The 24,177-nt window shown below is 45.7% G+C and overlaps 1 protein-coding gene across 4 annotated transcripts in view; it reads right to left on the bottom strand.

Annotated features, from left to right (window-relative positions):
- The window catches only part of LOC120995068 (C4b-binding protein alpha chain-like), a 694,048-nt gene that overhangs the window by 656,990 nt on the left and 12,881 nt on the right, over positions 1–24,177 (bottom strand). For all 4 annotated transcript variants that reach the window (XM_040424045.1, XM_040424047.1, XM_040424046.1 and 1 more), the window contains exons 3-4: positions 22,931–23,008; positions 20,092–20,166 (exon numbers count right to left, since the gene is read on the bottom strand). In XM_040424045.1, the coding sequence (XP_040279979.1) occupies positions 20,092–20,166; positions 22,931–23,008 (153 nt within the window). The remainder of the gene's footprint in view (positions 1–20,091; positions 20,167–22,930; positions 23,009–24,177) is intronic.

Here is a 24,177-nt window from a genome sequence, read left to right as displayed (position 1 = left end):
GCATGTATCTTTACAGAGGAAGATGTTCTAAGTTTGCTGTCTAAGGTGAAGACAGATAAGTCACAGGGGCCTGATGAAATACACCCAAAATTATTAAAAGAGCTTAGTGGTGAGCTGGCAAAACCGTTAACAGATTTATTTAACCAATCATTAGTAACAGGAGTCGTCCCGGAAGATTGGAAATTGGCAAATGTCGTGCCCATTCACAAGAAAGGTAGTAGGGAGGAATCGAGCAACTATAGACCAGTGAGTCTGACATCAATAGTAGGCAAATTAATGGAAACCCTATTAAAGGATAGGATTGTGGAACATCTAAAATCCCATGGATTGCAAGATGAAAAACAACATGGGTTTACTTCAGGGAGATCATGTCAAACAAATCTTATAGATTTTTTTGACTGGGTGAATAAAATAATAGACGGTGGAGGTGCAGTAGACATCGCATATCTAGATTTTAGTAAGGCTTTTGACACTGTCCCACATAGAAGACTTATCAATAAACTGCAGTCATTGAGCATGGACTCCCATATTGTTGAGTGGATTAGGCAGTGGCTGAGTGACAGACAGCAGAGGGTTGTAGTCAATGGAGAACATTCAAAACAAGGTCATGTTACCAGTGGGGTTCCACAGGGATCTGTACTGGGACCAATTTTGTTTAATATCTTCATAAGTGATATTGCAAAAGGCCTCGCTGGTAAGGTTTGTCTTTTTGCTGATGACACAAAGATATGTAACAGGGTTGATGTTCCTGGAGGGAAACGCCAAATGGAAAAGGATTTAGGAAAACTAGAAGAATGGTCAGAACTCTGGAAACTGAAATTTAATGTGGATAAGTGCAAGATAATGCACCTGGGGCGTAAAAACCCAAGGGCAGAATATAGAATATTTGACACAGTCCTGACCTCAGTATCTGAGGAAAGGGATTTAGGAGTAATTATTTCAGAAGACTTAAAGGTGGGAAGACAATGTAATAGAGCAGCACGAAATGCCAGCAGAATGCTTGGATGTATAGGGAGAGGTATAAGCAGTAGAAAGAGTGAAGTGCTTATGCCGCTGTACAGAACACTGGTGAGACCTCACTTGGAGTATTGTGCGCAGTACTGGAGGCCATATCTCCAGAAGGATATAGATACTCTAGAGAGAGTTCAGAGAAGAGCTACTAAACTAGTACATGGATTGCAGGATAAAACTTACCAGGAAAGGTTAAAGGACCTTAATATGTATAGCTTGGAAGAAAGAAGAGACAGAGGGGATATGAAAGAAAACTTTTAAATACATAAAGGGAATCAACTCGGTAAAGGAAGAGAGCATATTTAAAAGAAGAAAAACTACCACAAGAGGACACAGTTTTAAATTAGAGGGGCAAAGGTTTAAAAGTAATATAAGGAAGTATTACTTTACTGAGAGAGTAGTGGATGCATGGAATAGCCTTCCTGCAGAAGTGGTAGCTGCAAATACAGTGAAGGGGTTTAAGCATGCATGGGATAGGCATAAGGCCATCCTTCATATAAGATAGGGCCGGGGGCTATCCATAGTATTCAGTATATTGGGCAGACTAGATGGGCCAAATGGTTCTTATCTGCCGACACATTCTATGTTTCTATGTTTCTATGTTTCTATTCTGCGCTGACATAAGGCCAGATTCTCTGTTACGGGACCTCTCTCCTCTGCCTGGGTGCCGGGGCCTAAATGTGTGACAGTGGCCTGTTCCAGTGGTGGGTGACGTGAAGCCTGATTCTCTGCTATGACATGAAGACTGATTCTGCGCTGAGATAACGCCAGATTCTCTGTTACGGGACCTCTCTCCTCTGCCTGGGTGCCGGGGCCTAAATGTGTGACAGTGGCCTGTTCCAGTGGTGGGTGACGTGAAGCCTGATTCTCTGCTATGACATGAAGACTGATTCTGCGCTGACATAAGGCCAGATTCTCTGTTACGGGACCTCTCTCCTCTGGCTGGGTGCCGGGGCCTAAATGTGTGACAGTGGCCTGTTCCAGTGGTGGGTGACGTGAAGCCTGATTCTCTGCTATGACATGAAGACTGATTCTGCGCTGACATAAGGCCAGATTCTCTGTTACGGGACCTCTCTCCTCTGCCTGGGTGCCGGGGCCTATATGTGTGACAGTGGCCTGTTCCAGTGGTGGGTGACGTGAAGCCTGATTCTCTGCTATGACATGAAGACAGATTCTGTGCTGACATAAGGCCAGATTTTCTGTTACGGGACCTCTCTCCTCTGTCTGGGTGCCTGGGCCTAAATGTGTGACAGTGGCCTGTTCCAGTGGTGGGTGACGTGAAGCCTGATTCTCTGCTATGACATGAAGACAGATTCTGTGCTGACATAAGGCCAGATTCTCTGTTACAGGACCTCTCTCCTCTGCCTGGGTGCTGGGGCCTAAATGTGTGACAGTGGCCTGTTCCAGTGGTGGGTGACGTGAAGCCTGATTCTCTGCTATGACATGAAGACTGATTCTGTGCTGACATAAGGCCAGATTCTCTGTTACGGGACCTCTCTCCTCTGCCTGGGTGCCTGGGCCTAAATATGTGACAGTGGCCTGTTCCAGTGGTGGGTGATGTGAAGCCTGATTCTCTGCTATGACATGAAGACTGATTCTGCGCTGACATAAGGCCAGATTCTCTGTTACGGGACCTCTCTCCTCTGCTTGGGTGCCGGGGCCTAAATGTGTGACAGTGGCCTGTTCCAGTGGTGGGTGACGTGAAGCCTGATTCTCTGCTATGACATGAAGACAGATTCTGTGCTGACATAAGGCCAGATTCTCTGTTACGGGACCTCTCTCCTCTGTCTGGGTGCCTGGGCCTAAATATGTGACAGTGGCCTGTTCCAGTGGTGGGTGACATGAAGCCTGATTCTCTGCTATGACATGAAGACAGATTCTGTGCTGACATAAGGCCAGATTCTCTGTTACAGGACCTCTCTCCTCTGCCTGGGTGCCGGGGCCTAAATGTGTGACAGTGGCCTGTTCCAGTGGTGGGTGACGTGAATCCTGATTCTCTGCTATGACATGAAGACTGATTCTGTGCTGACATAAGGCCAGATTCTCTGTTACGGGACCTCTCTCCTCTGCCTGGGTGCCTGGGCCTAAATATGTGACAGTGGCCTGTTCCAGTGGTGGGTGATGTGAAGCCTGATTCTCTGCTATGACATGAAGACTGATTCTGCGCTGACATAAGGCCAGATTCTCTGTTACGGGACCTCTCTCCTCTGCTTGGGTGCCGGGGCCTAAATGTGTGACAGTGGCCTGTTCCAGTGGTGGGTGACGTGAAGCCTGATTCTCTGCTATGACATGAAGACAGATTCTGTGCTGACATAAGGCCAGATTCTCTGTTACGGGACCTCTCTCCTCTGTCTGGGTGCCTGGGCCTAAATGTGTGACAGTGGCCTGTTCCAGTGGTGGGTGACGTGAAGCCTGATTCTCTGCTATGACATGAAGACAGATTCTGTGCTGACATAAGGCCAGATTCTCTGTTACGGGACCTCTCTCCTCTGCCTGGGTGCCGGGGCCTAAATGTGTGACAGTGGCCTGTTCCAGTGGTGGGTGACGTGAAGCCTGATTCTCTGCTATGACATGAAGACAGATTCTGTGCTCACATAAGGCCAGATTCTCTGTTACGGGACCTCTCTCCTCTGCTTGGGTGCCGGGGCCTAAATGTGTGACAGTGGCCTGTTCCAGTGGTGGGTGACGTGAAGCCTGATTCTCTGCTATGACATGAAGACAGATTCTGTGCTGACATAAGGCCAGATTCTCTGTTACGGGACCTCTCTCTTCTGTCTGGGTGCCGGGGCCTAAATATGTGACAGTGGCCTGTTCCAGTGGTGGGTGACGTGAAGCCTGATTCTCTGCTATGACATGAAGACTGATTCTGCGCTGACATGAAGCCAGATTCTCTGCTATGGCATGAAGAGACTGATTCTCTGCTGACATGAAGCCAGATTCTTTGCTATGGCATGAAGAGACTGATTCTCTGCTGACGTGAAGCCAGATTCTCTGCTATGGGACCTCTGTCCAATTGATATTGGTTAATTTTTTTATTTTTTATTTTTATTTTAATTCATTTCCCTATCCACATTTGTTTGCAGGGGATTTACCTACATGTTGCTGCCTTTTGCAGCCCTCTAGCTCTTTCCTGGGCTGTTTTACAGCCTTTTTAGTGCCCAAAAGTTCGGGTCCCCCATGACTTCAATGGGGTTCGGGTTCGGGACGAAGTTCGGGTCAGGTTCGGATCCCGAACCCGAACATTTCCGGGAAGTTCGGCCGAACTTCTCGAACCCGAACATCCAGGTGTTCGCTCAACTCTAGTCCGCATCCGTTCCGCAAATTGCGGAACGGGTGCGGACCCATTCATTCTCTATAGGGCAGGAATGGATGCGGACAGCACACAGCACACCATAAAATGCACTGCATTCACATAATGATGTCAGTGTTATCCAATATATTCCAGAATTGTAATGGTTACATAGCATCATAAATCAATATAATGCTATGTGACCCCGGCAGTGCTGGGTGTTCAGGCCGGGTGCTGTCTTATACTCACTCTGCGAGTCCGCAGTATGCAACTCGCTCTCTTTTGCATTTTTTGGGGCCCATACCCAAGTTATGTAAGCGGCTCCCCATCGTCCTGCTAAGCTCCACCCCATTTGGACTGCTAAGTCAGACTCCTAGCAGTGCAGCCTGGCTACTTCTGATACTGCATTACTTCTGGGACACCTGTGCTTCTGAACCAGCTGCACAGGCAGTATGTCTTCACCTTTAGTCATTTATTTTCAGCCAACCACGTGTCACCAGGAGAGGGCCCCCTAGATCTCTGGGACGCTAAGCATTTACTTGGATGGTGATAAACTCATGCACTTACAGTAATTAATATATGAAATACTGTAAGTACTAGGTTATGCTAGAATAAAGTGGCAATGACTCCTGCCAGCTCATTCTTGTCAGGTGCCTCATGGCCAGCCGTTAAATCTAATCAGCCAATCATACAAAGAAAATCCTAGAAGAACCATCTGGAGACAAAGGTCATAATTATTGACATTGCTTAGAGCTGTTGGATCCTCACAATTGGATATTGATGGCACACCTTTGCATTTAAAATAAAATTCACAGCACAGTCTAAGAATTAAACTGCATCACTCAAAGGGTAACAAAGTATAAGTATACTAAAAAACTAAACTAGTAGAGAATACAGCACCTGTAAACTGGTCCTCAGCAACCTGTGTATTCTGTCCACCATCTTCATCATCTGCAATGAAAAGTAAAACAATATTAAGAATAATTTCAAAAACAGTAACACAAGAAATCAGTATGTTTTCTACAGTACAGAATTTTTTTTCGCTATTTTGTAAGGTTTCATGTTATCACTAAACCCACTAATAAAACAGCAATTCATGTAACTAGGGGAAATAGTTCATCTTGAATTACACTACGGACTTTCCTCTACATTTTGACCACTAAGGGTACTTTCACACTTGCGTTAAACTTTTCCGATATTGAGTACTGTCCTAGGGGCTCAATACTGGAAAAAAACTGAGCAGTTTTATCCTAATGCATTCTGAATGGAGATCAATCCGTTCAGTATGCATCAGGATGTCTTCAGTTCAGTCACTGTACGGTGTTTGGACTGAGAAAATACCGCAGCTATTTTCTCCGTCCAAAATTCCAGAAAACTTGCTGGAATGCCGGATTCGGCATTATTTTCCATTGAAATGCATTAATGCCGGATCAGGCCCCAAGTGTCCTGGAAAAACAGACCTGGTTTTGCAGTCTGCGCATGCGCAGATTTTTAAAAATGTGGAAAAGATAAATACCGGATCAGTTTTTCCGAATGACAACCGGAGAGACGGATCTGGTATTGCAATGCATTTGTGAGAGGGATCCGCATCCGGAGCCATCTACAAATAGTATCCGTCAGGCAGTTCCGGCGACACAAATGCCTGCCGGAACCCAACAATGCAAGTGTGAAAGTACCCTTACAATCTGGCATCTGACACCAATCCACCGAAACTGTCTTAAACAAATTCAGAAAAGATCTGTTAGCTGCCAAACCCACACAACATGACTCTGTACTCCTCATTCTGCACATTTGGCCCTCCTGCAAATCTTTTTCTCTACTGGTATCACAGACATGTCCCTCTTATGAATCTCCTCACAAATCAGGTACCAAATATTTAGTGTCACAAACTTGTACATCTCTTATTCTCACCCTCAAATCTCTGCCCAGGAACCTCTGCTTTTTTAGCTACAGTATACTATCCCATAGCTCCAAATCTTTCACTTCTTGGTGATGACATTCCGATTAGGATTTCTGGTACCGATGTTACCTCTCTGCTATGCAGGGCTCGAGAGTGATTATTAGTTGTTTCTCTTTATTAGCCTCTCACTGTCTACAATTCATTCACATAGAAACCAAATGTATCATCTTGTTCCTGTCCCATTCATAACCTTACCAGAACTAGTAATCGCAGTTCAATGGTTAGTGCACTTTCACATAACTTTGCATAGATCTATAGTACAAATGAATATAAAGGCCCTTTTCCATAGGCTGATGCCCAGGAAATGATTGGAATCAAACTAAATGTTAGTGATAATTGTATGATTGTAAGTGTAACACCCCCGAGTGGTTTTGCCACTCCTACACCCTGCTACTGTCCTTAATGGTCTAACATAAAGTCATCTATGCATTATGTTCCAGTTCTTCTCCCTAATGTGCATATATAATAATGTTTGCAACTGTTTATAACATGTAATATGCCTGGTTCACCAGCAGGTGGCAGCAAACCCGGCAGAGCTGTAATTATGTAGAATGGAGCTAACCATTCCATTCTAAACCCCCTCTGGAGAGAAGTCCTGTTTCCTGGAGGAAGGGTGAGGACCAGTTAGAACTGGTTCTAGTGCTAGTGCTAGTGGTAGTGTGTGTGTGCTGGTAGGGACTCCATGTTCGAGCTCACCGAATCCTACCACGTCCCTTGGCTGAACATAAGCCCGACCAAGGAGTGAAGCACAGCATCACGAAGAAAGCAAGGACACTAATTAAACTTGTCAGGACAGCAGAGTCAGATATAGCAGAGTTGAGTTTGCCTGCCATTTTAATGCTAAAGCCTGCTGGAACCAAGATAAAGCCTAAAATCTGTTTTGGAAAAACTTTTACTCAAGTTGATCTTCATCTCAAGGTCTGGACTCAAGTTATTTCTTAATCCCTTAATTATTCCCTTTATTTATTGCTTTGGAGCCAAAGCCTGGGGTCCAGCGGTATCCAGGTAGGAGCACCGTGACACACATAAAGAGACATTTTAGACCGCAACATACCACTCGGCAATTCCTACACCTGGGACGCGTGACATAGAGGGCCCTAGGGGGAGGTACCCGTTGCATAAGCAGAGGTGATAGCTGCATTTACAGTATAGACAGATTTATTTGTTTGCCGGCAGCACATTCCTATTGATACAGGGTGATGTGCTCCTGGAAAACAATAATGTTATGTGCTACATAAAAGAGGTGATCACCCACTAAATGATGAACACATGTACACATGGCAATTATCAAGAAAGAGCAATCAAATGCCCAGCATTTGCGACAGCAAGACAGACAGACCATTTAAAGGGAATCTGTCACCAGTTTTATGGTGTCCTAACTAAGGGCAACATAAATAAGTGACTGATTCTCTTAGCAAAATGCTGGGTCACTTTCTTTAATTGACTCAGTCAATCTGCCAACATCTTGTATTGAAAAGCTCCAGCTCATAATGATGAGTCCTGAATATTCATGAGCTCCTGATTCTCCCCGCCTACCTGCTGCTGATTGACAGTTATTTTCCATATGAATCAGCAGCAGGTGGGCAGGGGAGTGGCTATAGCTCTGAATTAAAAAACCGCTGGACTCACTGACATCACGCTAGACTCAAATCAGCTCCTTAGCATGCGGCATGTGGCATCTTTGTGCGTATATTATGAGATAACCATCTGTCACACCAGTAAGTGAATACATCTAAGGTACTTTTTAGTAGTTAATGATTGTATATAATTAGTTAGATTACAATCAAATATCCACATGACAGGTTCCCATTAAGGATCAGATTTGAAGTTTACATAGAAGTCTGTGGAGAGGGGAGGGGGGGGGGGGTGAGTCAGCTGCAAAGATAGAAAAAAACAGACTGACATAGACAGGAAAGCTGGAGCCAATAGAATGTGTTAGGGCCTTACACCAGTAATAATGCTTCCATAATGCCTAAACTAGTAATCATGTTCCCTGTATTCCCCCCGTGGTAATAATTCTCTTTATAATGTGTGCCAGTAGATAAATGCTCCCTTATAATGTGCACCAGTACAAAAATACCACCTTATACTGTGTGCCAGTGCAACAAATGCTCCCTTCTAATGTGTGTCAGTACAAAAATACCCCCTTACCTTTCAGATCAGACCCCCATATCAGATCCTCAGACCACAGCCCCATATCACACCTCAGATCAGACCCCCATATCAGACCTCAAATTAAACCCCCATATCAGATCCTCAAACCCCCATATCAGATCCTCAAACCTCTATATCAGGTCCTCAAACCCCTATATCAGATCCTCAAACCCCCATATCAGATCGTCAAACCCCTGTATCAGATCCTCAAACCTCCATATCAGATCCTTAAACCCCATATCAGATCCTCAGACCCCCATATCAAAACTCAGATGAGACCCCCATCAGACCTACATGTTAGACCTCCCCCCCATATCAGACCTTAGATCAAAACCCCACATCAGACCCCCATATCAGATCCTCAGATCAAACCCCCATATCAGATCCTCAGATCAGACCCCCATATCAGATCCTCAGATCAGACTCAAAATAAATTAACTCACCTCTCCTGCTCCGCCGCTACCCTGCAGGTCTGGAGTTTTCTTCCTGCATTCTCAGCTCCTGGTGTTCTCGGGGCCCGCACAGCACTGTGACCTGACTGTGTACAACTTCAGGTCATAGTGCACTCTAAGTCCTGACACTTTACTTAGTCAGAACAGTTCAGCGGAATATGGGTGTGTACAGCTCTTCACTCACCTCTCCCTCTGCCTGCTGCATACTAGGGAGAGCTTTCATAATGGAAGCACTCATTAGTATTCGTTTTATAAGACGTACTGCGTCTTATAAAACGAAAGATACAGTAATTGGCAGTGCCCTGTGGGCCCCCCTGGCTCAGGGGCTCAGTCGTAATTGTGACCACTGCAACCCCTATAGCTACGTCACTGCCTACAGCAGTTTATGACAACACATGGGGCACTTCCGGCATTTCAGGGGAAATTGTATAACAAATTGTGTGGTGTATTTTCTTCTATTACCTGTTGTGAAAATGAAAAAATCTGGATTAAAGAGATGTTTTATTGGAAAAAAATTATAATTTTCATGGCTGGCCCAGTGTTAAAAATAAATTTTATGAATAGACGGTGGAGACAAACTGCTCACTACACTCCTTGATAAATTCCTTGAGGGGTGCAGTTTCCAAATTGGGATCATTTTTTGATGGTTTCCACTGCATGGGTATCCAGGGGTCTCTACATATGTGACATGACACCCAAATAAGATTCCAGTAAAATCTGCCCTCCAGGATTCAAATGGCGTTCCTTCACTTCTGAGACCCACAGTGTGCCCACACAGCAGTTTACATCCACATATTAGGTGTTGCTGTATTCAGGAGAAAATGTGTAGCAAATGTTATTATTAGATGTTGCTGTATTCAGGAGAAAATGTGTAGCAAATTTTATTATTTAATCATTTCTTTAGTATTTCTTATATTTTGGCTGTTTAATGCCTTTGCAAACGTGACATGATGTCTGAAAAACATCCTTATAAAATCAGGGCCCTAAAACCCATAAGATGCACATTCATTTCTGAGGACTGTGTTTGAGTCAGTTAGCACATTAGGGCAATATATGGGATATTTCTATAAACTGACATTTATAAATTATCAGTATTGATGTTTGGTCTGCTATTAACCCTTACCGTGTTACAGAAAAAACTGGATTAACAAGGAAACTTTGCAAAAAAAAATATTGAAATTTCAGCTTAATTTTGCTTTAATTCCTGTGGAACACCTAAATGGTTAGCAACAGTTTTGAATAATTTGAATAAATTGAGGGTTGCAGTTTCTAAAATGGGTGCATTTATGGGGGGGTGTCTATTATATATGCATCTCAAAGCCTATTCTGAACTGAATTGGTCCTTAAAAAAAGTCAATTTTGGAGATTTTCTTGAAAATTTGAAAAATTTTATTTAATGTTATAAGCCTTCTATCCTTAAAGGGGTTGTCCGAGTTATGAAAATATATATATATAGCACTGAAAATCTGATGGGCAGCAATATATAACTAAGCTAAGCAAGTTTTATGCAAAAAAATATATATATTTCCTCATTTCCCTGGTTCTTTTCTGGCCCTTGTTTACATGCAATAACAACAACTACTGCCACTCCCCCTGCACTGCTAAGGGAGTGGATACAAGAGCTGCCCAGAGTGACATGTCTGCCTGCTGGGAGACTCTGCAGCATGTTGTATGTGTAGGACTACAAGTCCCAGCTGTATAATGACACTGCTAAGGGAGTGGATACAAGAGCTGCCCAGAGTGACATGTCTGCCTGCTGGGAGACTTAGCAGCATGTTGTATGTGTAGGATTACAAGTCCCAGCTGTATAATAACACTGCTAAGGGAGTGGATACAAGAGCTGCCCTGAGTGCTGGGAGAATCAACAGCAACTTGTAAGTGTAGAACTACAAGTCCCACCTCTATAATGACACTGCTAATACACACAGGATCGTCCCCCTACCTTCTTGTGCAACGCTCTCTCTAGTCTGTCAGCTCCTATGCCCAGAATTGTCACTGCCTGCAGCTACCCAGTCTGTGCAGCTGAAGGGGTTAGGAATCCTAGGAGAGAGCAGACAGCCCGGCAGTGAAGGGGGGGCGTGGCCAGCACAGTGACGTCTCGTTTACAGGCTTGTAAACTAACTTTATCAGAGCAGGGAGAGAAGCTGACATCGCAGGGAGAGAAGCTGACATCACAGGTCATGTGACCCTTAATCAAATCTGATAAACCAGGCACTGCAGATAAAGTGAGTTAATTGTAAAGTTGTTATATTTGCCTAGTTAGGAACATAGAAAGAACAAAAAAATAACTCGGACAACCCCTTTAAAGAAATAAAATGACATTGATGACATGTTAATAGTGAACTAATTAGTGTCGCCTGACTCTCTGTGTTAGTAGAGAAATTCAGTTTTAGAAAATTATTGTTCTTCAAATTTCAATAATTTGGGGATTTTTTTTATGAAATATAAAACATATTGACCCAAATGTACTGTGACACAGTGAGGGGTTGTGTCTGGCAAGGCAGGTATTTTCCTCCCAGTATGTGCAGCTGGGCTGGTTTCCAGCCAGGTGAGGTCAAATACCGGACCGTATTTTTTGTGCCGCTCCGGGTTTTAGCAGCACCTGGCTGTCCTTAAATAGGCAGCTGGGCTCGGCAGAGATGTCTCTGTTTTTGAGATCTGAGGAATTGTGCCATGCAGCCGTGCTGCAGGGCTGAAAGCCGAATGCTGGGAAAACTGGCCCCTAAAGCCTGCTACTGGAGGCAGAACTGCCAGCAAGTGACTTGTGTTATATGAACTTTCCATTGTGTGTGAATTAACACCAAGACTGAAAAGTTACGTGCTGTTTTGTGCAATTGCCTCAAGTGTGAATAAACACTGACGTTTTGAGTAAAGAACTTGTATTTTGCCTCTGTACTGCGCCTGCTTACCCTATCTACCAGAGCGAAACCCCACAGTACCTTGAACATGATGTACACTGTGTCATTAAAAAACAGTCTCAGAATCGCTTGGATAAGTAAAAGCGTTCCAAAGTTTTTACCACGTAAAGTGACAGCTTTGAACAATGAGGCCATGTCAGGAACCTATGCCTAACTGAGTGACTCCATTGATAGTGTTAGCAGAGGGGCTTTAATAAGCAATACGGTCAGACAAGTGTCAAGAGATTGCAGCCGAACAATAGTGCCACAAAAGCAGTGATAACAGAGTGCTTCATCATAAAGAGCAACAATATAATTGTCACGAACCAGTGGGTGTGAACCCACTGTGCCACGTGTCCTACCTCCTCTAAGGGCGTTGTCTAAGTGAACCCCTGGATCTTCACAGTACCCCTGATGGTGGGGATAGACTTTCTGGAGGGGAACACTAGGTCGCTACCTCATGAGGAGGATAGGCACACAGGCAACTGGTCAAGGCGTACCAGGAGGTACCTGAGAAAGGTACCAGAGGTGCAGGACCGAAGGATGAGGCAGAGACATAGTCAGACAGGCAAAAGGTCTGGGCAGGTGGCACAGGTACAGGTCAGGCAATCCGGGTCGGCGACAGGAGAGTCAAGGCAAGCAGGAAGGAATATAACAGGTAGCAAAGTCCAGAAATACAGATACAAGTCAGGAACACAAGAACACAAGCTGAAAACAGGAACCTTAGCAGGGCACAAGGACCTTGACACTGAGGCATCTGGGAATGGGGCTGAGTCACTTATATATGCGCAGGAGGGCTAGGATAGGTCAGCAAGGTCACATGACCTAACCCATAAAGTCCAGGAAGTGACGCGCGCCGGCCCTTAAGGAAGTGCTGCAGGAAACAAACAGCAAGCACACTGTGACCAGGGCTGAGAGCAAACTGTGGAGCGGATCCCAGAACAACAGCACCCACAGAGACAGAGCCCAGAACTGCAGGGGTGAATGGGAAGCCGTGGCCGCAGATCACCGCTGAACGCGGTGCCCGGCACCGTGGCGGTTAGCAGGGGAACAGCGGCACGCAGCAGCCGCTGTTACAATACCCCACCCACCCACCCTTACGACCCCTCTTCCTGAGTCCAAGACAAGACAGAAATTTTTTAATCAGGCTCGGAGCATGAATGTTCTCCTCTGGTTTCCAAGACCTCTCCTCAGGACCAAAGCCTTTCCAGTCCACAAGATAGTAGGTTTGCTTGCCACACTTCTTGATGTCCAGGATGTCTTTGACCTCAAATGCCTCATCAGAACCTTCAGATACCGGAGTTGGAGTAGAAGGAGCCGTCGAGAAGCGATTAAGGACTACATGTTTTAGCAAGGACGCGTGGAAGGCATTAGGAATAAGCAGAGAGAGAGGCAGTCGTAACTTATATGTTACTTTGTTGATCCTCCTCAATACTTCAAAGGGTCCAAGGAACCTAGGAGCAAACTTGAAACTGGGTACCCTTAAGCGGATGTTTTTAGAAGAGAGCCATACCTTATCTCCAGACGAGAACTGAGGCGGTTTTCTTCTTCTCTTGTCTGCATTCGCTTTCATGAGGGTCACCGCTTTGTTGATGCAGTTCTTGGTGTCACGCCAAATCTTCAAAAAATCACTACAAGAGGAATCCGCAGCTGGTACCCCAGAAGATGTAGGAATAGGGAGAGGAGTACGAGGGTGTTGTTCATAAACAACAAAGAATGGAGAGAATCCAGTAGACTCACTAGAGTGGTTGTAATAGGAGAATTCAGCCCAAGGTAGCAATTGTACCCAGTTGTTGTAATAGGCTGAACCAAAATGCCGGAGATAGTTCTCTAATATTTGATTGACCCGCTCTACTTGCCCGTTGGTCTGGGGATGATAACCGGAAGAGAAGTCCAGCTCATTTTTGAGCAGTCGGCAAAGGGCTCTCCGGAGCTTAAAGGTAAACTGGACTCTGCGATCGGAAACAATATGCCAAGGTAGACCATGCAAGCGGAATATGTGTCTCACGAACAGTTTAGCAAGTTCAGCAGCCGAGGGTAGTCCAGCCAAAGGAACGAAGTGCGCCATCTTGGAGAAGCGGTCCACTACCAGATAGCTGTACATCACGGCGAAGAGGACAGATCTGTAACAAAATCCGTGGCAATGTGTTGCCATGGGGCATCAGGAACAGGAAGGGGTAACGACAGCCTGGGTGGTTTGAGACTGGTGGAGACTTTATTCTGAGCACAGAGGGTGCAGGCAGACACATAATCTTTTGCATGGCAAATTTGCGGTAAAAATTCACGATTAGAATATTTGCGATCTACACTACTCATGAACAGCGCCATCTATTGGTTTCATAGTCTTATGACAATACTATTACTCTTGTCATAAGAATATGAAACCAATAGATAGCGCTGTTCATGAGTAGTGTAGATCGCAAACCCGATGTAGTCGGACACCTGTCGGTCTAGGCGTTCCCTGATGCTGGATCCAGAGGGCGGTTGTCGATGGGTTGGCTGCAAGAATGATCTCATATCCGAAGTGACCAACACATCTTCAAATCGCCCTCTTCTTGCAGGCGCGGTAGGATTTGTACCCGCACCTGTTTCGCTGTGGGTGGAAGTTCCTATGCCAGCGCCCCCAACAGCAGAATCCAGCATCACTAGCTGCAAGGCCTGGAAATGCTGCATTCTGACAGCCCTCTGTCATGCTCGTAATATGTCTGCCATTTTGTGTTTATACCAGGGGTTTAAGTACGTTGCCACCCAGTACTGGTCCTTGCCCTTTATGCTTTTTATACGGGGGTCCCTCTTCATACACTGGAGCATGAAGGCCCCGATTTGCACTAAATTGGAAGCGGTGGAGCGCCCTGGCTCCTGCTCATTGCCCAGGAGAATGTCATCCTCGGTCTCCTACCCCCAGCCATGGACAACATAGGGATCCCCGAAAAGTTGAAAGTCCCATTCAAAGCCTGCTCTTCTTGCTCCTCCTCCTCCCCCAGCCACCATCCTCCTCTGACTCCTCTTCAGACTCCTGTGGACTTGTCTCAGATGGAGTAGCCACCCCTGGAAATTCATTAAGCATTGCGATTTCCTCATCTTCCAGCTTCTGTTCCTTTTGGAGGGCTTGATCAATGACATGACGCAATGCACGCTCCAGAAAGAAGGCGTAAGGTACGATGTCACTGATGGTGCCCTGGCTGCGACTGACCAGTTTGGTGATCTCATCAAATGGCCGCAGAAGTTTGCATGCATTGCGCATGAGCAGCTACTGGGGCTGTGAAAATAAACCAAGCGCCCCAGAACCTGTAATGCTGCAGAGTTTGTTAACGGCATGTATCTGCTAGAGCAGCCTATCAAGCATATACAAGGTGGAGTTCCAGCACGTCGGGCTGTCACAAATCAGACGTCTGATGGGCAGGTGGTGTCACCGCTGAACGTCAGCAAGGAGAGCCATGGCTGTGTAAGATCTAAAATAGCCAGAGATTTTCCTGGCCTGCCGCAAAATGTCCTGGACCCCGGGGTATTTGGCAATGAATCACTGCACAACTAAGTTTAGGACATGTGCCATGCATTTTGCCCTGTTTCAGCGCGCTCAGCAGATTGGCACCGTTGTCGCACACCACTTTACCAACTGTCAAATTGAGCAGGGTTAGCCACTGATCGGCCTGTGACCACAGAGCTGAATGCAGTGCAGGACCGGTATGGCTCTTGGCTTCCAGGCACAACAGCCACAGCACAGCATGGCAGCGTCTCACCTGGGACGTCAAATAGGTTCTGGGGAGCTTGGGGGGTGCAGCGGAAGAGGCGGTAGCAGTGGAAAAGGAGGAGTCAGCCGAGGAGGAGATGGAGGATGGAGTAGGAGGAAGAGAAGAAGAGACAGGCCTGCATGCAATCCGTGGCGGTAACACCAAATCCACACGGGTGCCACGGGTTACATGTTTGACGGCCGTCAGAAGTTTCACCCAGTAGGCAGTAAAAGTTATGTACCTTCTCTGCCCGTGTTTGCTAGACCACGTGTCTGTGGTCAGATCTATCTAGGCACCGACACTGTGTGCCATAGATATATTGACTTGCCGCTGAACGTGGCCAAATAGTTCATGGATCACGGAAATATTTCCTTCCTGGGATCTTCCGTTGGGGGTGCCATAAGTCCACCAGTTTATATGGCAGTAGTTTGTGGGCTAGTTATTCCAATAGCGTTTGTCCCTCTATATAGCTGCGGTATCGCAGCAGAACTGCACACAATTGCTGCACAATACAAATGCACTATAACATACTTTCTATGTTAGAAAGTATATTATAAGTATATCACACCCCTCAGTATATCACACCTATCGATAACACACCTATTCTAGTTCTTAAACAGACTTTTGTGGCCCTATTAGCTAGCGTTTGGTATCCCTAACAGTCTGTCCCTGCTCCACAAAGCAACCTCTCCCTACACTGGCAAAACACAGAATGTAAAATGTTTGCTAGATCGGGTTCTGTTATAGGGTGGGGGTGTGTCCATGTGCTGAAACGTCTCAATTGGCTGTCCTGTCCCAACTGATGGATGTGTCATGGGTGAAAGTTTGGCGCAATCCTAAAGAATATGGTGCATGCGAACATCGCAATATGTTCGCATGTTCAGCGAATCGCGAACGAGCAAAATTCACCTCAAAACGACCGCCGGGCGACATGCAAGGTCATCTCTATGCCCATCTGGCTTGGCGAGGGTTCAGACGTTGAGCCGTCTGCAGATATGTAAGGTTCTTGTGGTCGTTGAAGATTATCACTCGATGCTGGGCCCCCTCCAATCGAAAACGCCATTCCTTCAAGGCAAGTTTTATGGCCAGAAGCTCTCTGTCTCCTATACAGTAATTCCTCTCAGCAGGGCAGAAGAGCTTGGAAAAAAATCCACATGTAAACATCTTGCCCTTGGAACCTTTCTGTAGTAAAACAGCACCGGCTCCTATAGAGGAGGTGTCCACTTCTAAAAAGAATTGGCAGGAGACATCGGGATGATGCAGAACAGGTGCTGAAGCAAAGGAACTTGTTAATTAGATGAAGGCGGCTTCCGCCTCAGGAGTCCAGTCTCTAGCATTCACCCCTTTCTTAGTAAGAGCGGAGATCGGAGATGTAAGAGATGAAAAATTCGGGATGAAATGACAATAGAAATGAGCAAATCCAAGGAAGCGCACGAAGACCCTGTGGGCGGGGCCAGTCCATTACTGCATAAAATTTTTAAGGATCCATCTGCAACCCAGTATCCAAGATTATTTATCCGAGGAACGATACGGTAGATTTTTCAAAGATGCATTTCTCGAGTTTGGCATAAAGTCGATTCTCTCTTAACCGCTGTAAAACCAAAGGTACATGCTTTCGGTGAGTGGTCAAATCTGGAGAATAAATCAGTATATCGTCCAGGTACACTATCACGCAGACATAGAGTATGTCCCGGAAGATATTGTTTACCAACTCCTGGGAGCATTGCACAGACGAAGGGCATGACGAGATACTCATAGTGTCCATCATGAGTGTTCCAAGAAGTCTTCCACAAAAGCAGTCTTCCACTCATCGCCCTTTCGAATGCAGATAAGGTTATATACGCTGCGCAGGTTGAGTTTTGTGAAGACCTTATCTCCCTGGATGCTGTCAAAGAGTTCGGAGATTAGCGGAAGAGGCTATCGATTCTTGACTGTGACCTTATTCCGACCTCAATAGTCAATACAGGGCCATAAGGATCCATCTTTCTTCTGCACATAGAATAACCCGGCACCGGCTGATGAAGTAGATTTCCGGATAAACCCCCTCTCGAGATTCTCCTTGATGTAATCAGATATCGCTTGGGTCTCAGGAAGTGAGAGTGGGTAGACTCGACCACGAGGAAGAGTGGCACCAGGCAGAAGGTCAGTTGGACAATCTGGCATACTGGCATACTGCTGCGGAAGTCCAGGTCTACAGGTACAGTAGGCGAGGAAGCAAGTCGAACCTCTGATAAGCAAGTGGACTGGCAGGATGATCCCCAAAACAGATTCTGACCGGAGTGCCAGTCCAGAACTGGAGTGTGCTGACGCAGCCAGGGAAGACCAAGGATAACTGGATTCACAGATGCTGGCAGCACATAGAAGGAGATCATCTATGAATGCAGAAACCCTATTTGTAACTTAAGGGGCATAGAAACAGAAAGCACAGGTTTGGGAAGTGGCAGTCCATTTACGGAAGCCACTGACAGAGGACTTTCTAGACGAATGGTAGGAAGCCGGTACTGATGGACCAGAGCTTGCTAAATGAAGTTACTGGCTGACTCAGAGTCCAAGAATGCAGGCACAGACAGTGTGACTCCCTTGTGAGAGAGAGTCACCGGAACTGAAAGTTTCGGAGAGGACTTCTGCTTGTCTAGGACCACCTCTCCAACTGACCCTAGACATTTGTGTTTTCCGGCTTCTGAGGACAATTACGCACGAAGTGGGCCTTGCCTCCTCAATACAGACACAGATACTCTTCTTTGCGGCGTAAACATTCCTGATCAGACAATCGAAGGAGCTCTATTTGCATGGGCTCTTCAGATGGGGTGGACACTAGGGGAAGAACCGGCCTCTGGAAGGATGGAGCCAAACAAGGTGGTCTTCTGGTGCATGCGACCTCTTTAGAACATTCCCTGAAACGCATATCTATCTTTGTGGCCAATGTGATTAGGTCATTCAGAGTAGACGGACGGTCGCGACTAGCTAATTCATCCTTAATCCAGTCAGAAAGGCCCTCCCAGAACACTGCCAGTTGAGCCTCATTGTTCCATGCAAGTTCGGCAGCCAGAGTACAAAACTGGATGGCGTACTGACCCACAGACGAGGAACCCTGTTGTAGACGCAGCAGAGCTGATGCAGCGGAGGATGTGTGGCCGGGCTCTTCAAAGACCAGCCGGAAGGTAGCCAGGAAGGACTGCAGATAAGTGGTCTCTGGACCTCCATGTTCCCAAATAGGATTTGCATAAGCAAGGGCCTCATCAGACAGCAGGGACACAATGAAGGCAACCTTGGACCGGCCCTTAAGGAAGTGCTGCAGGAAACAAACAGCAAGCATGCTGTGGCCAGGGCTGAGAGTGGATCCCAGAACAACAGCACCCACAGAGACAGAGCCCAGGACTGCAGCGGTGAATGGGAAGCACCGGCCGCAAATCACCGCTGAACACTTCGCCCGGGAGCGCTGCGGTAAGCAGGGGAACAGAGGCGCACAGCAGCCGCTGTTACAATAATGCATATACTGCAAACAGACTGAGAACTTTGTGAGACAGCACTCCAAATCTCCTGATTCCATACACGCAGCCGTCACATGGGGCAGCTGCAATGAATAAGTACAGCTCCCACTGCTGCAAGAGGGAGCAACAAAAAATACATATGGAGCAAGCTTCCCCTAGTGGCAGGTGCCAGCAACAATTGTTAAGGACTTGCCTCTTCTGCTAGGTCAGTGGTGTCGAACCTATGGCATGGGTGCCAGAGGCGGCACTCAGAGCCCTCTCTGTGGGAACCCATGCACTGGAAAAAGTCCTTAGACTTTTCCTGCCATTCATCAGCACAGGGCACACTATGATTGGCACAGGCAGCACATTGAATGTAGGCCGGCTATTATAGCTAAATGATAAAGTACATGGAAGATATACTATATTGGGCTGTAGTATGCAGGTTAAATTGCTGTATTGGCACTCTGCTATAAATAGTTGGGTTGTAGAGTTGCAGTTTGGGCACTCGGTCTCTAAAAGGTTTACCATCACTGTGCTAGGTATAGGGGAGCTTTCCCTTATCTTGGGAGACTAATGGACCGTGTGTGAGTCAACAAGTATGGATAATGTCTGTATTAATAGACAAAACATAGTTCTCAAAGGGGTTTTCCAAATGTTTTTTTTTTTTTTTTTACTGATGACCTCTGGATAGGTCACCAGTATCAGATGAGGGTCCGACACCCAGGATCCCCATAGATCAGCTGTTTGAGAAGGCAGTGGTGCTCGCAATAGTGTCATAGGCTTCTTTCGGCTCACCAAGCACAGCTCCATACATTGTATAGCAGCTGTGCTTGGTATAACATATGATATCACACAGCCTAGGAAAAGCTGGAGAAGGCCGTGTTGCTACTGCAAGCGTCGCTGCCTTCTCAAAGAGCTGATCGACGGGGGTCCTGGATGTCACAACCATACCAATCAGATACTCAGAAAACCCCTTTAATTAAAGTGGTTGGGTGCCGCTAGAAAGAAAGCTCTGGAGAACTGCATTTTACCCTTTGCCACTGCACATCAGATGATCTCTTGCAGTTTCATCACAGGACATGAGTTAATCATTGGCTTTCATTTCTAGTAGGAGATTACATTACCTGTAATTGGTATGTCAGAACGAAACTGCTTTGGAATGTCAGAATGAGAATCCTCTGCCTCTTTTATACAATCACCTGTAATTGAAAAAGGAAAATGTTTCCAGAAATAATGCATTAATACAAGACAGTCCTATAGCAGTTCTGAAATACTTTATAGCTCAATGTAAGCATAAGCAATAAATGTTAGTTTTCTACTCCACATTATATACAATACATTGCCCCCCCTAGCTTATTCCATGCCCCCCCGCGTGCCCCCGCGCTGACAGTGGCGTAGCGTGGGGGGGCAGTGTTCCCTGTAATCTGAGCGGGTGCGTGGCCGCGCAGCTTATTTACTGCTTCCGCTCAGGGCCTCTGAAGGCCCACTCACCGCCGCAGCCCGAACTTCATGTAATGGTGTGTGCCTGTTCCGTAAAGCCCATCCTGGCAATGCACACCATTTTCACTGCGTGCATTGCTGTGGTGTGCTCGGAACAGGCACCCACCATACTGCCCATAGCGTCCTGACGTTACCCAGTGTCAGGACGTTACTGTGCGGAGCTCACGTTGGCCCCACCTCCTTCCTCATGCCACGCTGCTACTGGAAGAGGAGAACATGTTCAGTGCGGCAAAAGAGGAGAAAAGAAGAGGGGACGGTATCTTCTTGGACCTAGCCCCCCCAGCCCCCTCCAAAGTGTTGAAGTGGCGTGTGCGATCCCCAAGGGCCAAGCCAAGTAATTGTAAGTTTTCATGGGGAGTATGTATAAACTGTGCCGCACAATATACAGTATACCTCTACACTGTGTAGGGGTTATACTGTATATTGTACAGCATGGCGCAGGGGTTATATTGTCTGGCATGGTGTAACATCCATGCATTTGATGTACAATATTCATTATATTTCATACACCATGCCATACATTATACTGTATAATCCCTGTCCCATGCTATACAATATACATTATATTTAATACACCATGCCGTACAATATATGGTATAACACCTAAACCATGCTGTTAAAGTATACATTATAATCCATACACCATGCCGTACAATATACATTATAATCCTTGTACTATACCGTACAATATACATTATAATCCTTGTACTATACCGTACAATAAATATCATAAACCCACAGTGTAGGTGTTATACTGTATATTGTACGGCATGGTGTATGAAATATAATGTATATTGTATGGCATGGTGCAGGGATTATAACGTATATTGTATGGCATGGTGCAGGCATTATAATGTATATTGTATGACATAGTGCAGGGATTATATTGTATATTATTATAAAAGGAGGCAATCATATATGGAAAGGATAGGGGCCATGGACTGGGGGTACTATGGGGTGGGGGACATTATACAAAGGAGGCAATCATATATGGAAAAAATGGGGGCCATTATTACAATAATAATACAGAGGGGCCATAATTATTACAATTATACAGAGGGCTCATTATATGTTAAAATAATACAGAGGGCATTATACATATGGGCACTACGGGGGGAAGTTAGGTCTTTTATCTAGTGGCACTACAGAGGGTCATTGTAACTACATGAGGCACTGCAGCAGGTCATTATAAATACTTGAACCACTATAGGAGGTATTATAACTACTGCAGACAGTATAGGGGACTTTATTACTACTGCATGCTCTTATAGTGGTATCTTATAGAGGGATCTTGTTACTGCTGGGGGCAATACTATTGAGCACATATTAATAGGGCTACTATTGCAGGTACTGTGGGGCAGTGTTCCTCAACTCCAGTCCTCAGGATCCACCTACCGGTCATGATTTGAGAGTATCCCACAGAATGAATACCTGTGGTAAGTCCTGATGCACTGACACCAATTGTATCATCTGCTCAATACTAAGGAAATCCTGAGCACATGACCAGCAGGTCGTCCCTGAGGACTGGAGTTGAGGAACCCTGCTGTAGGGAACACTATTACCATTAAGGACAGTTTGAGAGCATATTATTATGGGGGACTATTTGAATGGAACTAGCTCAGTATTGGAGGTAGCAGCAGGATGACAGTGTTTAGGCACCAGGAAGAGGAGGATGATAGTAAAGTGTGGAATCTAAAAATAAATTCTGTGAAACTCTGCAGAGACGAGACACGGCTGAAAGAATATGTCATGGCGGTTTAATCTCTGAATGAAGACATTGAGGAAAGTCTACATGACAGGAAATGTCACTGGATGTAAAAGGTATGTGCTGCTGTACTCTCCTGTATATTTCGTAGCAATGTATGTAATGTCCATCCAAATATCTGTTTCACGGTAGGGAAGGGGGAAAGAGGGTATATAGAATTTGGCCCACACTGCCTCAGCCCGGCCCCAGACTTCAGGCCAAACTGAAAGTATTGCCATGCTGCCCACCCGCTTCACTATGGGCTCGTCGGCAGCCAAGTGAATCTTCCCCCGTCCACCTCAGCTGCTATTGGCTGGGAGGGAGAGGGCAGCACTGCCATTGGCTGCCTGTGTATTTCAGCCTAGCAGGGTCTGCAGAGGCAGAAAAGAACGCAGCTTGGGGATTTAACATCAGGAAACATCATCAGGTATCCCTGAATACCGCGATACTCTCGTATTTTGTAATCTTATTTATATATACTTATTTACGTAGTATGATTAAGTGGTGAAAATTATTAGTCCCCCTACATTTTTGACTGTGGTATCTTATGTGTCGCCCCTATATATTGTTTCTAGAGTCGCCACTGTCATCAGGTATATTGATTACTGCTGCTCCATAAAGCACTTTGGGAGCTATGGAAAAAGGTGGGTGCTCTCGGCTCTTTCCATACTACCAGACAATTTACTGCGGAAACAATGAATCATTTTTGAGTATCATACCTTTGCACTGTACAGTAACCACTTGTGGAAGATCAACTGTAGTTATTTCCACATCTGTGAAATCTTTAGCAGCTTGGGCTTTATGAAAAATAAAAAGTTAGATTGTAGTATATTGCAAAAATTATGTTCTGGAAAAAAATTAAATAATTCCTCAAAATAAAAAATAACATATAAGATATAGAAGAGTTTGAGCTACAGCAATGTAATGTGATTACATTATTTTCTCTTGTCAGGTTAAAAGGGGTTGTGTAGCCGGTGCATATTGATGAGCTATCCTCAGATTAGTCCATGAATATCTGATCAGTGGGGTCTGACTCCTGGCACCTCCACCGATTAGCTGTATGAGGAAGCAGGACTCCGTACATTGTATGGCGGCTGTGCTTGGTATTGCAGCTCAGCCCCATTCACTTGAATGGGACAGAGAAAGCCTTGGCCATGTGACCGGTGAACATGACATCACATGGCCTAGGATGAGGTCCAAGCGCTCACACAGTGCTGTGGCCTCTTCATACAGCTGACAAGCGGGGGCGGCAGGAGTCAGTCCCCCCACCGATCTGATATTGATGACTTATCCTGAGGAAAGGTCATCAATATCAAAATCTCAAATAACCCTTTTAAACAGTAGTCAGAAATGAGTCTCAGTCATGTTAAAATATATGACTTCTGACATACATGCCATCTCTGTATCAAAATGGCTGCTCAATAATATTTATTACCTTTTTAATAAACATAATTAAGGCTAGGTTCACACTAGTGTTTATCATCTCCAGCAGGGAGCAGCCTGCCAGAGATGTCTGGATCCAGCAGTGCTGGATGCTACCTGCCACCCGCCGGGCCCATTCACTATAATGGGGACCAGTAGGGATCCAGCTGTAACCCAGCAAACATGCCGAGAATCGGCTGGACGAAAAACCGTTGGGCGCATTCTATTCAATAGGGCCGGGCGATGAGTTATCTTCTGGCAATGCTGGAATACAGCGAGATCCGTCAGTCTGCTCCCTGCTGAAACAGCCTGCCAGATCTAAAAACGGCAGTGTGAAACAGGCCTAAGCAGCTTTGGAAATCAACAGTTGATTGGCTTGTCATGAGACCTCTCATTTTCTTTTTGTGAAAGAGTGTGATTGGTCAATCTCATTACTAAAGATGGAGCCTAGAGACATATCCCTTAGACTCGTTCAGTTATAATTTCCAGATTAACAGCTCAAGAGCTCACAAAAAAGGTAACATCTAACTGAAAAATATAGTAA

This window comes from Bufo bufo, chromosome 3, assembly GCF_905171765.1.
Source record: "Bufo bufo chromosome 3, aBufBuf1.1, whole genome shotgun sequence".
In the NCBI taxonomy this organism is placed as follows: Eukaryota; Metazoa; Chordata; class Amphibia; order Anura; family Bufonidae; genus Bufo; species Bufo bufo.
This window is presented reverse-complemented; position numbering and strand designations above follow the sequence as displayed.